The sequence below is a fragment of the Eumetopias jubatus genome, unplaced genomic scaffold, assembly GCF_037043125.1.
Source record: "Eumetopias jubatus isolate StellerSeaLion01/CBP00866 unplaced genomic scaffold, mEumJub1_p1.0 scaffold_6, whole genome shotgun sequence".
NCBI lineage: Eukaryota > Metazoa > Chordata > Mammalia > Carnivora > Otariidae > Eumetopias > Eumetopias jubatus.
Genome location: NW_028274812.1, coordinates 37,748,842 through 37,770,165, shown reverse-complemented (window position 1 = coordinate 37,770,165; position 21,324 = coordinate 37,748,842). Strand labels below are relative to the sequence as shown.

The 21,324-nt window shown below is 39.3% G+C and overlaps 1 protein-coding gene across 5 annotated transcripts in view; it reads left to right on the top strand.

Annotated features, from left to right (window-relative positions):
* The window catches only part of TRMT11 (tRNA methyltransferase 11), a 151,113-nt gene that overhangs the window by 41,860 nt on the left and 87,929 nt on the right, over window positions 1-21,324 (top strand). For 3 of the 5 annotated variants that reach the window (XM_028117041.2, XM_028117037.2, XM_088023874.1), the window contains one exon: window positions 12,862-13,431. The exons of 1 other annotated variant lie outside the window; for it this stretch is intronic. In XM_028117041.2, coding sequence (XP_027972842.1) covers window positions 12,862-12,993 — 132 coding nt within the window. In that variant the 3' untranslated portion in view covers window positions 12,994-13,431. Of the gene's footprint in view, window positions 1-10,810; window positions 13,432-21,324 lie in introns of those variants that run through there. One more of the 5 variants, XM_028117039.2, reaches the window with a different exon arrangement.

Below are 21,324 nucleotides of genomic sequence, written 5' to 3'. Positions count from 1 at the left end.
AGTTCTCTGAAGGTAGAGAGCATCTGTCATTATGCTCCAGCTGTAATGATCATATTTTCAAGCTTTGATAGTAAAGCAGTCTTTAACATTCTCATGTTATATTATAGAATCTTAGAATCTTTATATTTCAAAATATAAAGTTTGATCTGGGAGTCCCAAGGTATGAATGGGTAGGGAAATGGGAAGTTTACGTGTGGAATCTGCATGATCCTCTGGAACTTCTTTTAAAGTTCTTGAATGGCCGATTTTCTACTTGCTATTTTTTTTTTTCTTTACTTATGATACAGTTAACTTAGAATTATCTTTCTAGTGTTTTTCAAATTCAGCCATGAATATATATGTCTTCTTCCCCCCTCCATGACCCACCAGGAATACAACCATGAGATTTTTAAACATATATTTTTTTGCCTAAAACATATGTACAGTTTAATGAATAATTATAAAGTGAACATCTCTATAACTACCACCGAGGTTAGGATTATAGCACCGCAGAAGCACCCCTTTTGGTGGCTATTTCTGATCTCTTCCTGCAGGTGTAACCACTAATCTGACTGTTACAGGAATCACTCTTGCATTCCTTTGTAGTAGTATTGCTATTGAATTGATCTGTAAGTAAATTAATTTTGCTTGTTTTTGATCTTTATATAAATACATGTGTATTTTTCTTTTTCTTTTAATGGACTGTCACAGTTTAAAAAAGTCAACTAGGAGAGTAGTCTCCAAATGAAAGCAAAATAAAATTAAAGTCTACATCATAGACTGTGCATGCCAGTGCATATCTTGGTCTATTATTCATCCTTTGCTACTTACTTAATTAAATATTTGGATATAATAACTAATAAGTTGTCATTTCATTTTTATCTGGTTTGTCAGCTCTGTATTCTTTTAATATTTGAGGTTAAATTTTGAATTTTATAAAATTAGTGTATTTTTAGTGGAAAGCATGTAGAAAGTACTTATAGTTTTGTATCATCATGATAGCATGAATATCCATGATGGTCTTTTTACAGTTAGAAAGAAATTACGTGCTGAGTGCCTGATGTCAAAGTTGCATCACTAAATGTTACTCATTTTCAGAACTCAATGAAGATTTTAATATTAAAATATTTCAATAGACTTTAGGTAACTTAATATCTTGCCAAGAAATGAAATTTTTAAAATAGTACAGATTATATATGAGTACCTAATTTAGGGATAAATATTTCTGATCCTACCTTGTTCCCATTAAGAATAATGCTAGAGATTTCTCTTAATAGTATTGGATGCCGGACTTTTGACCTGCTTGTCCTTGGTTGGAAATGGCCTAGTGCTGTTTATAGTGTATAACTTTAGCACAAGTGGTTTCTATAGCTACTGTCCAGTACCAGATGTAGAACAGTGGGAAGCTTTGATAAGGGGAGCAGGATTTTTAAACAAAAGCCGGACATGGGTAATTACCCTGACGCTGAACTGAGGCCCCTTACATTCAGCACTGTCATTTACCTTCCATTTCACTCTCTACTGATTACAAGAAAGAGAGTGTACCCACTGTTTTTCTCTTCCATCTCTTGGCCTTCTTCCTCTCACCTTATGTAAGAGTGTATATGATAGCTTTAATCCATTTCAAGAATACAGGAGTGAGTCTTTCTTAAAAAAGTTAGATGAGCATTGTTAGTTTAGTGGCTTTCATTATGATGACAGCATCATTGGTTTTCACTTATCATAGAATAAGTTTCATAAGCCATTTGTACTCAGTTGTTTGCAATGGAACTGCTGTTTTGTATAAACTACTGTCACTCTGAGATATAAATGACTTAAGGTTAATACTAGTGAGGTAGAAGAAATCATTATCTCATTATCAGGAACTGTCAGTAAGTAAAAAAGGACAACTTAAACCTGACGCATAATTATAATAGAAGTCATTTGGATTTCTTATGAATGGCTATAGACTTCTACAGCTTCATCCCCAAACTGACACTTTTCTAGGGGTTATCCCTTGTTTTTAAATGGTAATTTTATACATTGATGATTATTCTCAGGCATTTTCATCAAAGTTTGAGGGATTCCAAGAAAGTAACTCTTTGGCAGTAAAAGGACACAGAGAGAACTTCGGCTTTAGTCAGAATGTGAATGGAGGTGGTGTGAGAGGTGAAGCAAGGGGTTGTTTATAGTAGAGGATAGGGTTGGGGGGGATCCAGTCTGTAGTAGAGGATGGGGTGGAGGCAAGGAAGTTGAGGAAACTCACCCGATGACTCCCTTTTTCTCTGTAAAGAAGGTTGTAAGTTTTTGCTGGAGGTGAATAAACATATTAGGATAAGGTCTTGAGGACAGGTGAAATTTTATAAAAGGTGCTATGAGAAATGAGAAACAAAACTGTCTTTTAATGATTTTTACATTCACGTACTTCTCATATTTTTGTGTTTTCTTTCCCTGACTTGGTTACATGTTCCCTGGGGAGAAAGCCCTGGCTTTCATCACTCAGCATGTGTTTATGGGACCATTTGTGTAAGATGATGAGGTTAAACTGAGAAGTCATATTCCCTATCCTTAGAGACCTTGCACAGTAAGAGAAATGGTCACCCAACCCGTTTTAGCCTCATGTGTTTGGTTCTGTAGTGATCTTTGCAAGGTGCTATGTGAACACCAGAGAGCATCTACCTGAGAAAATGGTGCTCAAGTCAAGAGAGGAAGCCAGTATTTTGAGTAAAGGTACAGACGCATGAGAGGGGTTGTAGAGCATTCAGGGACCCCTACACATTTTAGTGTGAATGAAATACTAAGTATTTGGCGGGGGCAGGGGGGGATGGTTGGAAGCAAAGTTGAACCCCAAAGAATGCCTACTCCTGAAGATCTGTACATACCAAAGAACTTCAAGTTTATCTTTCTGGTGATGGCAAGCCATGAGGGTTATTAGTTAGGAGAGTGGCAGAAGTTGATGTTTAACTGAGGGTTTCAGAGGAGAGGGTGGTGGGGGGATGGGTTAGCCCGGTGATGGGTATTAAAGAGGGCACGTATTGCATGGAGCACTGGGTGTTATACGCAAGCAATGAATCGTGGAACACTACATCAAAAACTGATGATGTACTATATGGTGACTAACATAACATAATAATAATAATAAAAAAAGTTGGTGTTTTATGCAGGCAAGTTTGAATTGTGGAAAGATATCTGTGGTACCAGTGTGGAGGCTCCTGGCATGGTAATGCAAAGATGATGAAGCTGTAAACTAAGAAAGGTAGAATTGGAGATTGTAGAGGAGTTAATAGGATTGAGAGTTTTTTGGGGAGGTAGACAGGACTTGCTGACTGATTGGATAATTGGGCTGAGGGTGACAGGAGTTAAGGTAACTTCCAGAAATCTGTCTTGAGATAATTGAGTGGATGATTGTTTTTTTTGCGTATGTTTTTCTGGTTTTTTTTTTGCATATGTTTTTCTCCTTTCCCCCGTCCTTCTGAAGCACGTGGGGCATTGCTGCTTTCCGGGGCTACTGCTCTTGCAGTCTCCTAGCTGCTTTCCCTGCTCCTGCACTTTCTCCTGCCATTATATTTTTCTACACAGTAGCCAGAGTATCTTTAAGAATGTACATAGGTAAGCTCTTACCTGTGATCTCATGGCACATTGGTAGTACATCTGACTCCAGAATGTAAATAGATATCGAAGCTCCCCTGCTTAAAGCCATTAAGGACTTTTGTGGAATATAGAATGAAATGCAGAATCCTTCACATAAGCTTCAAGGCCAGCCTGGTCCATTTCTGGCCTGTCTCCCATTTCATTGTGTGTCACCTTTGCTTTTGTTGTGACCGAGTTTTAGCCACACTGGCCTGTCTTCAGTTCCCTGAGTGTACTTCTCTCTTTCTAGTCTCAGAGTCTTCTCACATTGTGTTTCCTCTCGTGTTCCCTACAGTGTTTTCTCCCCTTCTCTTTCTATAAGTTTAATTCCTCTTTTAGTTCTCGGATAAATTACTTCTTAGGGAAGCCTTTTTTGTCCATACTCTTCACCCTGTCTTGCTAGCTGTCTCATATGCTTATGCCAACCCTTTCTTCCCAATGTTTAATCACAGTTAGTAAGTATATGTTTGGGTATATATTCTTTAATGTCTGTCTTCTACTTGCATATAAGCCCTGTAAATTCACAGATCTTGACGGTTTTGCTCAACTCAGTAAATACTTATGGAATGAATAGTAACTGCTCAGGGATTATTTGGGGCCCTCTGGAATAAAAGTAATCAAATTCAACAATATTTAAATCATCTATTTGAAGGAAGAGTAGGAACAGATAGTTATGGCTCACTAAAAGTTTTCTGTTTGAAAGTACATAGAATTTTGTCATTACCCTGACATTGCTCTTCAAAAATCAGTATTACAAAAACGTTTGAGTCCCAGGATACCTAGGCCTCATTTCTAATGAGAAGCAAACCAAAAAGGTAGCTGAATCACCATATTGTGGAAAATCATAACACCTCCCCTCTGTTTAAGGAGGAGATGATAACAAAGAGTGGCAAGTTTCTGGGAGAAAGCAGTAATTAGAAGGATAGTTTTACCTAAGTGGAGTTTTCAGTGAAGAATCTTTAGTTCCTTTAAAGTCTGAGCAGTTTATGATGCCCAGTTTGAGAAGCACTCTTTGTGTATGTATTCTCACGGTGCAATTCAGGGTGTCATTAGTTCCATCTAAAGTATCTGCTTCAAGTGTTACTGCAAAACATACAATTTTGTTTCTTTTCTTGAGAGTTTATTCCCATTGAGATTAAAAAATATTAAATTATAAGTGGCTTTTAATGTCTTCTTTTTCTTACTCTTTTTGATGTAGAGTTGTAAAAATAATTAACTTGAATAAGGATTAACTTGAACAAGGTCTAGTTTATGTACTTTTTCTTTCTTTGATTAGAGAATACTTTGCAGTTCTAGGTTGGACATGGATGACAGTGATATACTTTAGAGTCACCAAGGTGGATTTGTATTTGTATATTTCCACATCATTCTTTAAAAAATGAAATGGTGTGAATAAGTGCTAATGTTTCCTGAAGGAAGATGGCCATCCTGGTCATGCTGGTGCTCTATGACTCTAGATATGTTTACAGCAAACAGGACTCAAAAACAGTGAGGGACTGACTGTCAGATGTACAGTCAGCTGTCCTTTAAACAATCATTAACTCACATCAGGAAATACCATAAAGAAGGATTTATCTACTTAAGCCAGCAGAGGGCAGTGTACACATAAAAGTACACTACCAATTGTAAGACTGACTGGTTTCTTTGGCAAGTGTGTTAAAATTCCTCGAGTGGCTTATGTTTAGAATTAGCAGTACTGATAGGACAGGAAATTGGCTGGGTGGGACAGTGGTTAAAGGGGTTCTGTCTAAAAGCTTAGATCAGAAATATGTGCTACCATAATGTCGCTATTCTATGAGGAATGTCCTCTGTCAAACTCCATTTTGAATGACCCACTAATCTATCATGTGGGAAGTTAACTCTTTGACTGTTGTTTTGATATAATTTCTACTGAAAAAAGAAGTTTGATGGAAAAAGCATGGGATTCAAAGTCTGATCTAGGCCATAATTCTGCAAATGCTACTTATTGGCTGTGTCATTTGTGGCAGATTACTTAAACTTGTTCAGTTTCCATTTCCTTATCTGCAAAATTTACATAATGATCTGCTAGGAAAAGATGCAGAATATAATTGACTTTTGTAAAACACATAGTTATAAATATAAGTTGCTTTCTTAAATCAGAACTTGTTATTTCTTGTCACATTTATGCTGATTATCTTACGAGGTTAAGTGATAGGTTTGAAAGCAGTATAATTCCATTATATAGCCATCTGAGGCTAGTACAGATTTTCCTGCAGAAACTCAAAGAAATGATATGTTCAATAAGGGGTTAATGTCCGAAGTATGTAAAGAACTTATAAAGCTCAACACCAGAAAAAAAGCAACCTGATTAAAAAATGGACAGAGGACTTGAATAGACATTTTTCCAAAGAAGACATGTAGATGACCAACAGACACATGAAGAGATACTCAACATCACTAATCATCAGGGAAATACAAATCAGAACCACAATGAGATATCACCTCACACCAGTCAGAATGGCTAGTATCAAAATGACAAGAAATAGCAGATGTTGGCAAGGATGTGGAGAAACAGGAACCCTGTCGGTGGGAATGTAAATTGGTGCAACCACTGTGGAAAACAGTATGGAAAACAGTAATTTTCCTCACAAAATTAAAAATAGGAATACCATGTGATCCAATAATTCCACTACTGGATATTTACCCAAAGAGATTAAAAACATGAATTTGAAAAGATATATGCAACCCTATGTTTATTGCAGCATTATTCACAATTGCCAAGACATAGAAGCAACCCAAGAGTCCATCAATTGATGAATGAATAAAGAAGATCTGGTGTATATATACAAGGAAATACTATGCAGCCATAAAAAAGGATTTTTTTTTTTTTTTTTGCCATTTGTGACAATATGGATGGACCTAGAGGGTATTATGCTAAGTGAAATCAGACAGAGAAAGGCAAACACTACATGATTTCACTTAGCTGTGGAATCTAAAAAACAAATGAACAAACAAACTGACTCAAATACAGAGAACAAACTGGTGGTTACCAGAGGGGAAGTGGGTGGGGGGGGGGAATGAGCAAAATAGGTAAAGGGGATTAAGAGGTACAAACCTCCAGTTCTAAAATAAATGGGTGATGGCAATGAAGACATATACAGCATAGGGGGTATAGTCAATAATATTGTGATGTGTGGTGACTGATGGTGATAGACATTTATTGTGAGCATTGAGTAATGTATAAAATTATTGAATCACTGTGTTGTACACCTGAAACTAATATCACTGTATATTCACTATACTTCAGTAATAAAATTTTTTAAATGGCAAGTGTCTAAGAAATAACCAATAATCTTAATATTTTATTCATAGCTCCTTAACTACTAACATGCTCCAAAATTTAACTGGTGGTTATGAAATTTGGGATAGTCTGTAAACGTTCACTGCCATTGTTTTCTCTCTGGGCATTTCCTAATTCTTTGTGTGTTTTTATTTCCCATGAAATATTTTCTTGCTTACTAAAAACTGGCAGAACTCAGGTCTTAGGATACATAGATGATACAATGACTGATAGTGGTAGGTTTGAAAGTGTTGGGGAAACCAGCAGTCAAACACTGGGGCAAGCTTGAGTAATGAGGGACATCAAGGGTTGTGTTGCTTGAGGATACTCTTCTCCTTTTAGGTAAACACTTTGGTCTTTGAGATATGGAGTTGAAAAAAAATCTGCAGATATTCTTGGTTGAGATGGGCAGGGAATGTGAATAGAGAGGAGTCATGAAAAGGTGATGAAAAATATGTAGAGTTGAATATCATCATCTCAAGTGTGAGCCCTGATAAACTAAAGATAGGATGAAAGAGAGAAAAAAGAAAAAAAACTTATCAAGTTTGCCATTTTCTTTAGCATCAAGGTAACATAAATTCTGAACAGTTGCAAATAGTAGATTTCATATGGAAGGGGTATATTTTAAATGCGTATTGTTCATAGGTGTATGATATTTACATGTATATGACATGTTTGTAATGATGTTTGACAGACTACAGGTAATACTGATGTTTCATGTGGAACATTTTATGAACCATGATGTTTCCACTTAGATGAAAGTGGTAGCTGACATTCTTGGAGTATCTTGCTTACCCTGAAGCAGGACTTAATGCTGCTAGGTAATGGAGCAGCTCTTGCCAGATCTCTGACTGCACAAGAGATTTGGAGCTTTTGGGTTTTCCAGGAGTTTTTGTTAAGAATGTCTCATTTCACAATCAGCCTTGTAGAAGAAGGCATTCCAGCACAGGACCCAAACACATACCTCACATTGATTATTCTGTACTCCCTGAGAGATAGATAAACTAGGAATTTTTTTCCTCCCAGAGGTTGCATCTCTAAGGTTATAGCCTTTCCTAACTTCTTCCAGGAGCATATAGTTCTCTGCCTCTAGATCCCTGTACCACTGAACGCATGGTCTGGTAGGGGCTTATTTTGCTTTTAGTCTATTCTGAGGAAGTCTTGAGGTCTAAACTACTCAGATAAATATACCATAGTAGTACATGTTTTCTTTTTTTAATTAAGATTTTATTTATTTGAGAGAGAGTGCAATAAAGCATGAGCAGGGTGGAAAGGCAGAGGGAGAGGGAGAAGCAGACTCCCCACCGAGCAGGGAGCCCGACGCGGGGCTCGATCTCAGGATCCCAGGATCATGACCTGAACTGAAGGCAAACACTTAATCATCTGAGCCACCCAGGCGCCCTATTTATTTATTTGAGAGAGAGAGCACAAGCAGGGTGGAGGGACCAGAGGGAAAAGAAGAAGCAGGCTCCCTGCTGAGCAGGGAGCCCGACGCGGGGCTCGATCCCAGGACCCCGGGACCATGACCTGAGCTGAAGGCAGACGCTTAACTGACTGAGCCACCAGGCGCCCCAGTAGTACTTGTCTTCTTGATAACCATTTTTAGCATAGGTCTTAATTATTACTTTTGGGTTTTCCAGGCTCCTGCTGTTCATTTTGCAGTCTCTTACTCTGATCATCATATTCTCTGCTTTTTATCACCAGTTTGTCCTATTTATGTCCTTTAGGTCAAAGACAAGCTGCTTTGTTAAGCTGTCTCTTTGGCCTATGAGGAAGCCTGTCTCCCATTGGGTTTCAGCTTTTGTATCCTACTTCTGCTTCCCTGGGTGAGCTGTGTATTGGCAGCACAGGTGGTCTAAACCCGCTGGCAACTGAGCCGGAGTCGGTCTCCAGCCCGTCCTCCGCTGTCTTACTCTAAGCCTGCATGCTGGAATCTCTCCTCTCTTCACCACTGCAGCTCCAGAACATTCCCGGAAGTAGTCCACAGTGCATTTCGACATAGAGGTGATCGTGCACAGCCTGGAAGCGGCACAGGGAGAAGAGAAGACAGAAGCCAGAGCTGGGAAGCACCTCACGTTTTGATTCCTCCTGTGCGGGAGAGGAAACGGAGAGGACATTCAGCAAACTGATGTGCAGTTGAATCTAACTCCCAGACAGTAAGGGGAAAGCCTCAGAATTGGGGAGAGTTTGAACCCATTTGGATTTTAGCCACAAATGCTGGCATGTTAGATTTGCATTTGAGCAAGTTGAGTTCGGTCTCAGCAAGGAAAATAGACTGGAGAGGGAGCCACCGAAGGCATGGCAACTGGCCATTTAGGGGAAGAAAGCAAGGAAAGACGCGGAAGCTGAGACTCTAGTACCAGCATTGTGGGCGAAGAGAAGTGGATTTGAGACATTTAGGATGCAGAATGGAAGATTTGAGGTCTGACTCGATGTGAGAGGAAAAGGGCGAGGCATTTGACCCAGGCTTCTGTTTCGATGATGAGGTGGAGCATGAAGCATGGAGCTGTGAGAAGTGGAGCAGCAGGAGCGATGTCGGCATCTGGACAGAGCTCTAAAATATAACCGAGTAACGACATTTCTGCCAGGATTAAGCTAACGTAGCTCAGGAAGTGGACATGTTTTCTGGAGATCTTATTTGGCATAAGGACCGAAGTTAGAATACCTGGAGGAACAGATGATGGCATATCCCTTCCTTTTGGCTGACTCTTCAGTCAGACTTCTGGTGCAGCTGAAATGTGCAAGCCAAGGTTAAATGCTGGATTGTTCGATATTGCTGCTGTCCCAGGAACAGTCCTGAGATGTGGACCAGACTGGAGTCCTCCTCTGAAGTCGACAGTACTCCTAGGATTATGGTATCCCTCAGGCATCTCTGCGGCTCCCTCGATGTCCTTCTGGTATAAAAATTTTGTGTCATTGAAATAATCCTCCTAGTTGCTAGAATGAAGTTAATAGTACTTCTGATCCAGTTCTGTTGCTTTGTGGGTAGGCAGCTCAGCTACCAAAGCCTTAGTTTATTACCTGGATCCCCAGAGATACTCCTTGAGTTGAGGAAAAAGCTCTTTTGGAGAAACCCTCATTATGTTGCAGTTAAGAGTATGGTATCAGGGGCCAAATAGACCTATGTTTAGATCCTGGCTCTTTCACTTACCCACTGTGCTCCCCTGGGCCTGTACTCTTTAATTCCTCATCTTTAAGGGATGCTCGTAGTGTACTTACCTCTTAGAGCTGATGAGTTTATCTAAAACATTTGTATTGTTTTTGGCCCATAATAAATACCTAGTAAGTGCCACCTTTCACTTGGTATTCTTTAATCGTATACCTACAGGTTGATCAGATAAGATTTATCTTTTATCTTTTGGAAATTATATAGCCTGTAGTTGGCTAGTAACCATTGGCATGTTTTCATGTGTTTGCAGGAGTATATAATATGCTGAGTGTCATAAAATTTAAGTGGTACTCTTTAGATTCGATACTCTACCTTTATTCTCATGGTTGGTTGGTTGATTTATTTATTTATTTATTTATTTTAGCATTCAAAATCTTTAATAACAAGGCAGGATCTGGGGTTAGTTTTTGTAGCCTCAGCTGGCCCTGCGGCCTCTGGCGTGCTTGAACTTCCGGCCCTTGGATCTCACGTAGGATTTGGTGTGGCTGTGCGGGGTTCCTGGGGCCTTGCCAAAATGCCTGTACACCTCTCGGCCCTTGCGTGGGCCAGAGAGCAAGACGGTGCCACAGCCCTTGGGGGAGTCTAGGGCCAACTGGTCGAAGGTGAGGATCTTGCCTCCAGCCTTGAGGATGCGGCTCCGGGCACGGCTGCTCACACGCAGCGTGCGCACCTTCAGTTTGGGCACCTCCTGGACACGCACAGGTCGTCGGTTATTGTCCCTACAACCACAGCTGTTTTATTTTCCCGGCCAGGCAGCTTCATCTTCTGAATCATCCGGGAAAGGGACAGAGGTGGCCAGTTGGTGCGACTCATGAACAACCTCTTCAGCACGACTTGGTTAAAGGTAGAGTTGGTTCGTCTGGCCAGAAACCTGTACAGCTTGACCAACAGTCTCAGGTAGATGTCCTGGCTCTTGGGCTCCTTGTGCCGAACCTTTCGGTCCTTGTTGTGGCGGATGTCGACTCCCATGATGGCACCTCCTGCTAAGCCAGGTCCGGGAAGAGCTCATGGTTTATTTTTTTAATGGTGTGTAAGAAGCAATACAGCATGAAGGTTAAGAGCTCAGTCTCTGGAGATGTATTTGTATCTTGGCTTTTTTACTCAAGAGTTGTGTGACCATGGACAAGTTAGTTAACCTTTCTGTGCCTCAGTTTCCTATCTGTAAAATGGAGACAATTATAGTGCTGTTCTTAAACTGTCATTGTAAGGATTGAATGAGTCCATGTACATAAAGTACTGGAACAGTGCCTGGTATGTATGTAGCCCTATACCTGTTTATTGGGTCATATAGTTAAAGTGCCTCAGGCATGGTAGTTTTTCTTCTTGTGCTGAGAAAATGGATGTTGTTACTTCTTACAGTCTCTAGGGTAGTATTTTTCTTTTCACTAATTCCCTTACTGAGCTTGCTGAGGTACTCATCAAATGAGGAGCTAGCAGGCTCTGCAGGAGTATGGGAAAGGGGTTCCAGTCCAAGGTGGTGGGCTGACAACGCAGGTTGTCCTTTGTTCTTCCTGAGACCATGAAAAAGATAATAAAGAAACTCACAAGAGAATGAAGCCTTCACAGCAGAGAGAGCAAGAGAGACGGACCAACAAAATTCCTAGGAACGGAAAGTAGAATCCTGTGGATAAGTGAAATGGAATGCAGGCCGCAGCACGGAGTGGCAGAAGGGGGCCACAAGGAAGGCCTTTTTTCTTTTTTTGTAATGAATCAGGAAATCTGGACAGGTTTAATAATTTGGATTTTGTGTGATTTTTTTTTTTTAAACTGTAGCAAAAATAGTTTGTGAATAAACAAATCAGTCAATGTAATTTTATTTTGGCTACACCTGGGCTTTTATTAAGTATTAGATATGAGGAAAAGGACAAAGGTGTTCATCTCATACAGGAATAAGGAAAATGTAAAAAATATTTTGAAGATTGTTGTATTCGAGATAATATTTGTAGATACCATTTTGATACTGAAACCAGGATAAAAAATTAGGCTTTGTATTTTCTAATTGTCTTTACATCTGTTCTCAAAATCACATCAATTTACATGCAGTAGAATCTGAATTTACAGAAGTATGTAGGAAGTGAGGTTTTATTTCTGATTAGATTTTTTTCACAGTTTGAGATGGCTAGTGAAATTGGATGAGAAGCTGATTAGCCCTCAATTTTCTAAGGTGAAGTAGAACATTCTAACTCAGATTTATATTTCCAGTGCCCAAACATCAGTCTGAGCCATAGTCCTTCCCTGTCTCTTAATGTCTTAAAGCGTGGAAATCACTTGTTTAGCCTCTTCATCTACTCTGGTTACTTAACATTGCCAGGAATACATGAACTGAATATTGATATACCTCCAAACGGTTTTGTCTGTATAACATCATACAAATGCAATCACTTGTTGTTAAATATCTTTGGAGTAGAAGCTTCCTTGTGTGATGATTCTTACCAGTTACAGGTGATTTCAGTTTATGCTAAACTGTGAATCTGAAGATGCACGCGGTTGTCTCGACTTGTGTTGCCCAAGTTGGTTCTCTTTACCCTCTCTGGATCTCTGTTTTCCTAGCAAAACGTATTTGTTCTCTCTGTGCAGAGGATTGTTGTGTGGATCACACGAGGTGAAGCAGATGAAAACGCTTTTGGATACTCAAGCATGATACAGATATAGAGCAGTGGTGTATTTCTAATTCAGATAATGAAGAAAAACAAACATGCACCAGAGGGCGGGATTTTGCTTAGAGTAAATGACTGCTTTGGTTTCCAGCTAACTAAAGAAATAACTCAAACATATTTGTTTTCTATATTTTCCAACCAACCAGAACCGGGACCAGTATTCACATCTGTTAAGTGATCACTTTCTCCCATACCAAGGTCATAATTCCTTCCGTGAGAAATATTTCAGTGGCGTTACAAAAAGAATTGCCAAGGAAGAGAAATCTAGCCAAGAGTGAAAATTAAGATTTTGACAATGAAAAGAGTAAGGATTTAACAGAAAAGACATCTGGATGTGAACTTCCATGTATGATACAGATAACATATACTGTTTTAAATAATTTTATATAATGAAGTAAATGCTCCAAAGTAAATTGAACAATTCTTTTACAATTAGCTTTGTTTTATAGATTATTTTGTTGTATGTGGTCTTTGGAACCTTATTTAACTTATATTTGTACTTTCAAGTATTATGGAAGTTGAAAACAGTTATATTTTTGGTAATTAATTTGCAAGGAGAACTGATATTGTTGACTTTTTAAACAGATACTTGTCAATACGTTGTAAGCAGTTAACTAACCATGGTTAAGAACTTATTCATTCAGTAGGTTCGTTGATTTGGTTTCTGATTGTAATTGATTTATAGTGCTAATAAAGCTTACTGAGGATTCCTAAAATTGTGTTGTATTTGCTGCTTTTCAGGAGGGAGGTGATAAAGGAAATGGATTTTTATTTATAAATTCTGGACTAGTATGTAATGACAGTGATAATGGTAAGGAGGAGAAAGGCTAGGACCTGGCAACCTGAAAAGCTCCCCAACTCCTTGAGGCCTGTCCACATCTGAAGCTCGTCTGTACCTTGGACTTGCTCCTGCATTCCTAGACATTGACTGTCGGTCAAGTTAACTACCCACAAATTTTGGTTTAGAAAGTAACCGATAGTTAAGAGCAGTAACAACAACACAAGTCCTTGATGGTTCCCTAATGGTATTAAGCCTAATCAGAGCTCTTTGAAATGGAAGCTATATTTTTCTTGAAGGAGAAACTTTGCTGAGTCTACATTGTGTCCATCATGAAAATATCTTGTTTGAAAACCACTCTACCCATTAATTCAGGATGCTAATAGCTTTCCTGCTCTCGGTGGTCAAATGTACCTCAGCAGGGTGGCAGTAAACGGATCCTCTCCCTAACCATAGCCTATTTTTATTTATGCTATTATTATTATTTTAGTGTTACTGCTGGCTTTTATGGACTCCCAGTTTGAATCTGCATGGCTTAGGACCTCCAAAAGACCTGCCCAAGCAGAGAGAGAGGGAGAGAGAGAGAGAGAGAAAGAGGAAGCCATCTGCGTAGTTCTCTCTCCTTTCCTTGTCCTGCAACCCTACATCTCAGCAGCTGATTTCAAACATTTCAGTGATTGTTTTGTTTGGGTTTCTGGATGTGATTTGTGGTACACTGGGGGAAAGCTAAAAGTATTCAAGGATAATTTATTTTCAGTATTTCTATTATAAACCATCTTATTTAAAATTTTCTGAGGTTATATGGAGGGTGAGTTTGCAACTCTGTAGCTAACTAAATTTGGAATATGAGATTTTAGCCTTGCCCTGTTTTGTTTTTTGCTTATCACAAAAATTAGTCCAAATAGTTCTGGAAAAGTTACGTTAATTTTAGTCACTTTGTCCTTAAAAATTATCTAACATTTAAAAAAATATTTCAAATTATTTCTTATTACTACCAGCTGAGGTCTTCTGATTTTTAATTCTTCATCCTCTCTATCATCATGTTCAGTCTCCTTGAACTATCACTAGATAGGCTCAGAGTATAAATGTGTGTGGTTATTTTGAAGTTGGTACTCAGAAGTGAAAAAGAAACCTGGTCACTTTCAACCAATTTTGGTTTTAGAGCAGAGGTCTCAACTCCTCTTATTCTAAAAAAAAGACTTTATTGTCTGGCATCAGGATCTTATTACTTTCTGTGTAAGTTATAGCAGATCATTGCCAGAGTGTTTTGGTTATATGTGTGTTCCTTATGCACTTACCAGGAGAATATCCCCTAGCAAAGTGCCTGCCTTTTGGATAGTCCTGTAGTATGAATTTATAGTATAATCTGTGTGAACCCTAGGTGGTCTGTTGGCTGGCCTATTTCATGTAGATAATATGACAAAATCTATCATTTTGTTTCTGGCACATATTAAATATCCATAAAATCCAGATGGGTACCTTGGTGGTGTTTCATCAGAAGTAACCTTTTTCCTATCCATTCTGGTGGGGATTTGTTTTTGCTGTGATAGCTGAGAGGAAATAGTGGAGTGGATGGTCTTTGGTGTGTTTAGCCAGAGTGCCCAGCAGATTAAAAAAAAAAAAAAATTAAAATCTGCTCAAGTTTCTCAGCCACTTCCCGCCCATGGTGACCCAGGTTTTGGCCAGCTCACCACTAATTTCCTTATGACTAGTTCTTTAAATACAAAGATTGAGCAATAAAACATTTCAAACTCTTTAAATTCTGGGAGGTAAGTCAGTGTTACCACTATTTCCGTATGGACAAAACTCACTTAAAATTTGAGATTCCCTTCATATTTAAGAAAAGTGGTGATTACAACTAGAAAGAACCTTATTTCAAGTTTGTTGGGACAGTCGAGTATGAGTTAACATACCAGATGCATTGTAGTGAATGTGTTTATATTATTGGATGAAAAATGTGCTTTAGAAGTTTGAGACTTAGAAACAGCTTTTGAGGTAATATGTTTTATACTCTTATAATTAAATTAAAGAAGCAGGGGTTTGACTTTTTTTTTTTTTAAAGCATCAGGAAATTAGATATTAAGGTTGTATTATCTAGATGCCAATATAAGCAAATCTGGCTCTTGAATCAAAGGCCTCAGTTGTTTTGAGTTAGGAGAACTGCTGACATCCTATGCTGGAAGTATTATTGGCTATTGATAATCCAAAGAAATAGGGAATTAAATACAATGTTTATGTGTTGGAAATTGAATGTGACATTTTTTTGGGAAATGATCTTTCTACACCATTTTAGTCTCCCTAAAACACAGTGGAAGTAAGCTGATGTTAATGGTTCTACTAGAAAAAAAAAATTCATTGTAGCTAAAGCAGGGCATAAGTAAATAAATTCATTAATGGAGTATAGGGGTGGAAATGGAGGTGGGTGTTGCTGAGAAAATTGATGACCTCATTGTTGGTTTTCCTGTTTGACCAAAAGGGAATAAATTATAACAGAATAAGGACTTTGGCTCTTTTTACAAGAGCATGGTTTTGCTCCATTATAAAGTTATTTAGAAAACTAAACACTTGTAAGAATCTTTTTTCTTAGAAGGATTGTATTCACAGAATAAGTGAAGTCTACTTTCATTTCCAGCTCACCCACTCCCATTTTTCTCAGATATTTATCAAGTAATGTGGTTTGTAATCCAAACAAAAAAAAAGTGCCTTAATCCAGAACATACACATGGACACAATAACACTAGACTGATGATGTTTGTACTTTACTAAAACATTGAGATCTTCTCTAAAACAGAGTGGTTTGAGAACATAAGGTCTAGAGTGTAAAGAATTGTAATGGAATGATAAACATATCTGTGATTCTATCTAGCCATAGAATCATAGAGACAGCACATTCCTGTCTATCCTTTGGGGTGAAAAAGCTTACTAGGGAACCTGACCCTATTTCCTTAACAGAGGCCTGCCTCAGGATGTTCATATGTTTCACTGTGTGGGATAAGCAAATTGACGTTTAGACATAACTGAGACCAACCTGGAATTTGGCTCTTATCCCTTCCTTCATAAGCCATCGAAGACAGGCTCTTAGGGGAATGGAGGCTAAATTGTCATGGCAGTTTCTTAAGAAGCCTGGGTCATGGAACAAAATGGAGCTTAATAGATGAATGTTAAGATAAGCCAGCCTGACTTTCTGTAACTGCTAGCCTTATTTCTCGGGATATTAGGATGTACTCAGTATATTTTTGTCCTAGAATTTGAATGTTCTTACTAAGATAATATTGCAGTGATGCCAAACTGAATTGCTTAAAAAGGAATCTGCTTTGACCTCTACGCCTTTAAAATCTCCTTTAATCAAGCCTTCCTGACTCTCTCCTGAGGGCTTATTGGAAGAACTCTATTTTGTCTACCATCCAGCGGTGAAGATTAGCTGGGCTTATGTGTGAAGTTAGTCAAATTTAAAAAAAAAAAAAAAAAAAGGCTGTGGAGAAAATTAGAATTGAAACCCCTAAATGGTACTTGAGTTGGGTTTTGATGGACTGTACAAATATTTTATCTAATGTGTTATAAGTTTGTGAAGTGGATCAAGATGGTCAAAACCAGTATTGATAAGCTTTAGAAATCTGTGAAACCTCCTTAAATATGTATTTATTTATTTGTAAATCATGGCTGGAGTATTTCACACAAGTCTGAGTGCTGCCAGCACAAACATCAAAACTTTCTTTTTTTGCATTATCTTATTTTTCTACAACTTACACCTATGGGGAAACAATTCTCCATAGATATCTTGCATTTCTGTATATTTAAGGAGGTACTGACACCCTGCACCCTAGACTGCCTTTCTGGGGATGTGGGCACACCATTGAAAGATAGAGTGTCTCCACCTCCTTTGCCTGCGGCTCCCCCTTCTGTAAAAACTATTAGCAAACTACTGTGCTTTTGCCAAAGTTGAACACCTCAGCCATCCGACGTCCTGTTTTCATTGTGGTGGAGATGAAACAGACTCATATAACTGTCAAGGTGAGAAGGGCCCAACAAATTAAAGAAGCAGGGGTTTGACTTTTTTTTTTTTTTTAGCATCAGGAAATTAGATATTAAGGTTGTATTATCTAGATGCCATTTGTCAGATGGAATTGGTATATTCAAAAGTGCAGCTGGCTTTACCCCAGTGGCAACTTGGGATTAACATGAAAAAGTGGCAGCTACTTGGGGCAAACTTTATTTCTCATACCGTTGCCCAAGACAAAGGCACTGGCTCAATGGCATCCTTGATTCATAAAGGTTCCATTTCGGGGCTTTAAAAATATGTTTAGGTTGTTGCATTTAGGAGATTCCTTCAAATCTGCCTCTTTCACTGGTTGGATTAGCTATACGATAGCCCAGTGGTCTTCAGAGGGCTGCTATGGCTGTTTCTCTCAGTGCCAGATATCAGCAATGGGAATGGCGGTGGTTGGCCGGGTCAGTGGGCAGAACGCAAAGCTATTCTCATAGCTCCAACCAATACCCTCCTTGCTGAGCCTTATTATATTTTTATTGACTCTTAGGCTACTACTATTGTGACCTATGGTTTGGTCTGTCACTTGGAAAACTAGAGATTGGCAGATTAAAGACACCCTCCTTAGGGGCTACAAATAGTGGACACATTGTGGCTGCTGACAGAATGGTCTGGGTCATTCTCTGATGAGACCAACTAGATGAAACAATTGAGCTGGCATCAGCCAAATTGTTCTCACTGTTGCCTGGACCCGTCATTGTCTCAAATACAGCAGCAGCACATCCACCATTATAGATAGGACACAAAATGAAGAACAGTATTTCTGATGCAGAGCTACCAGACTTGTGACTCCTGCCAAAAGTTGACCTGGTTGCCTTGTGGTTTAGGAGACCACACTGCATGGGGTGTTGTCCAGCATGCTCCTGGCAGATTGGTTACTTCGGATCTTTGCCCCACTCTGAGAGAGCTATTGGTTGTGCGTCACTGCTGTGGACACTTTCTCAGGTTACAGTGTTGCTGTTCCAGTCCAATCAGTTGACTCCAGCCACACTACTTTAAGCCCTTGAAAGTAATCTGTGTCAAGTGTTTGGCTTTTTGGGCCATTTGGTATAACAATGGTATTATACCTTTTATTGCAAAAGCCACTCAACCATGGGCTGATAGTCAAAGTATTTGATAGACTTTCCATGCTCCCTACCATCCACAGGCATCTGGAATTTTTGAGCTTTGGAAATTTTCTCTACATTTGTTCTGTGTTTTCTCTGGCAGTCCTTTACCAAGCCTTCTCAGAAAGGCTCAGTATATTGCTCCAAAGTTAGCTCTGAATAGTGCAGTGTTTTGTCCTTTGTCAGACACCAAAGTCTTAACTGGTAGGTTTTAAACTCAGAGACAACTGGTGACCACTAGCTTGAGTCTCAGGCAGGGAAAATTTTTCACAATCAACACCAAAGAGGGAGCTGTGGCAATCTAGTCCAAAAGGTCTCCTCTTCCTGGTTAAAGCCAGAAAATAAAAATTCTAGCTGATTTATTGCCCTTAATTTTCTTCTTTACATTTTCCTCTAGATCCCAGAAAATGTTTTTTAAAAACTCCAAATTTTCTATTTTATTTTAATGGTAACTGCTGTTCTCTGTACAAATTGTATGTGTTACTCTACTTTTCCTGTTCTCTATATTGTAAGGCCTGTCTGCCGCTGAATGGCTGATGCCAAGGCATAGAAGGAGCATGGTGTCTAGGGGTGCTTCATGCAGTTCAGAGTCACTGAAGTGTGAACTGGGAACCAGAAAAGTAAGGCTGGAGAATGTTGGCAGGAGGGTTTCTGATTGCCCCCTCCCCTCCCTCCATGCTGGGGGAGCACGGGGAATTACCTCAGTATTTTCAGGGAGAACATGCGGTATGATCAGGTTTGGTCTGACTGTCACTCCGGTGGTAGTGGTTTGGAATGGAGGAAGACAGATTTAGAAGCCGGAATGCTAGTCAGGATGTTGATACGGTCATCCACCATCCACGTTAGAGATGTCAAGGTCACCGCTAGAACAGTGGTAGTCAGGATTGATTGGAGAATATTTAGAAGGCGAAATGAGCCTGTCCTGGTAATTGGTTGGGTACAGGGATGAGGAGTAAAGAATGATGTCCAGGGTTCTGGTTGGGTGACTCAGTGGATGGCATGATACACACTGTAGAAAACGGTGGAGAGAGGATGTGTTTAGGTTTGGCCATCCTGAACAGGAGGAGCCTACTGAACAGGCCTGAAGAACTGCCGGGCAGGCTGTTGAGGATGCAAGACCAAAGCCGGACAGTGATTGCATATGTGAGGAGTAGCAGATCCCTGTAGGGAACAAAAAGGCGCTTGAGTTAAGATGTGAGTTAACACTGCACAGCTCCAAAGTTCATTCTGTCACATTTCCTCCCTCGCCATGATATGTGTGTTTAGCAAAGAGAATTGGCACGACACAGTACTCATGAGACTGGATCAGGCAATTCCAAGTTTATTACAAGAGAGTTCTACTCAAATTACTAATGAGATGAAGTTACTCTGTTGTGTTACTTGAAGCTCTAGAGAGCAGGACTGGCTTGGGGGTGATGTACTTCTGCCCGAACCGGATGGGTGGATGTACTCCATTTGTTGTGTAAGTTAGCATGTTACATCATAAAGTTAGGACTTAAAGAAACTGACAGACTGTTGTTAGTTGCCTCGAAGAAAAACCTGCTAACGAAATACCCAGGCTACTACCGTTTGGACTTAGGATATGGAAAAGAAAAACTCAGAGTTTTTTCTCTCTTTTCCTTATCCTTTAAAATTAAAAATACTTCCCCTTCCTTTCTCTTATTTAAGTAACTACATAATAGCTTTTGGGCAGTGACATAAAAATTACAGCGTAGGCCAGAATATGGGGAAAATTTTAATTAAATTGGGGGTTTTGTTTGTTTTTTCATTTATTAAAAAATGTTGAGCCAAAAATCCCAATTTCCCCCTGCCCCTTTTTATATGTCCTTATGCATTTGGCAGAATTCATGACAAAACCTCTTTCCAGCTGTGGACCCACCAAAAGCCTTTTCTGAAGCTCCTACTAATTTGGAATAAACTGACTGGTTGAAAGCTTCACACACAAATCCTGCCAGGAAATGTCATAAGGTCCCTTGACATTTAATTCTACAAACAGTCTTATCTTTTAGAGCAAAATAAATAAAAATGAATAAAAATTTATTTTTTTATTTTGCCTTTGTTAGCTTGTTTTCACTTAGTTTCAGAGAAACAGATCAAGAACCTGAAAACAGCAGAACTTCATTTTGCCTTCAGTCTGGCGTTTTTGAACCCAAAGAGAAGACCTTTCATGACGCTAAGTGGGTTCCCAAGGAAAGAAGAAGGACAAGTACTATGTAATGAATAAGGCTTCTGGGAGGAGACATGGCACCTTTCCACTAGCTGTAAGTGGTCCAGGAGCCTTCCACAGCAGGTGATCTCACCTAGTGTGTCAGAGCGAAGGGTTAGACTTTGAAGCCTATCAAATTGATCTCTGTGTACTTCATTGCCATTCTCAGCAATGACATTCTCCACAGCTTATAGTCTAGGGGCTGGAGGTGGTGGTAAGCAAAGAGGTAAGGAGTTAATTAAAATAGAGGTCAGTCTTTTCAGAGGGTAAGCCCAGGGTGAGTATAAGAGGAACTTAATCACTTCTAATAGCATTGGATTTATGAATCATGTGTTTCTGATATTTTGACTTTTGGGGCCTTGCTGACCCTGAAGGGGCAGCTCCTCCTAGGGCCAGCCAATTCTTAGAGGTAGTAAGGGACTCCCTGCATGGGTACCTGTCATGTGCAAATCAAACAGTCCAGAGACTACCACC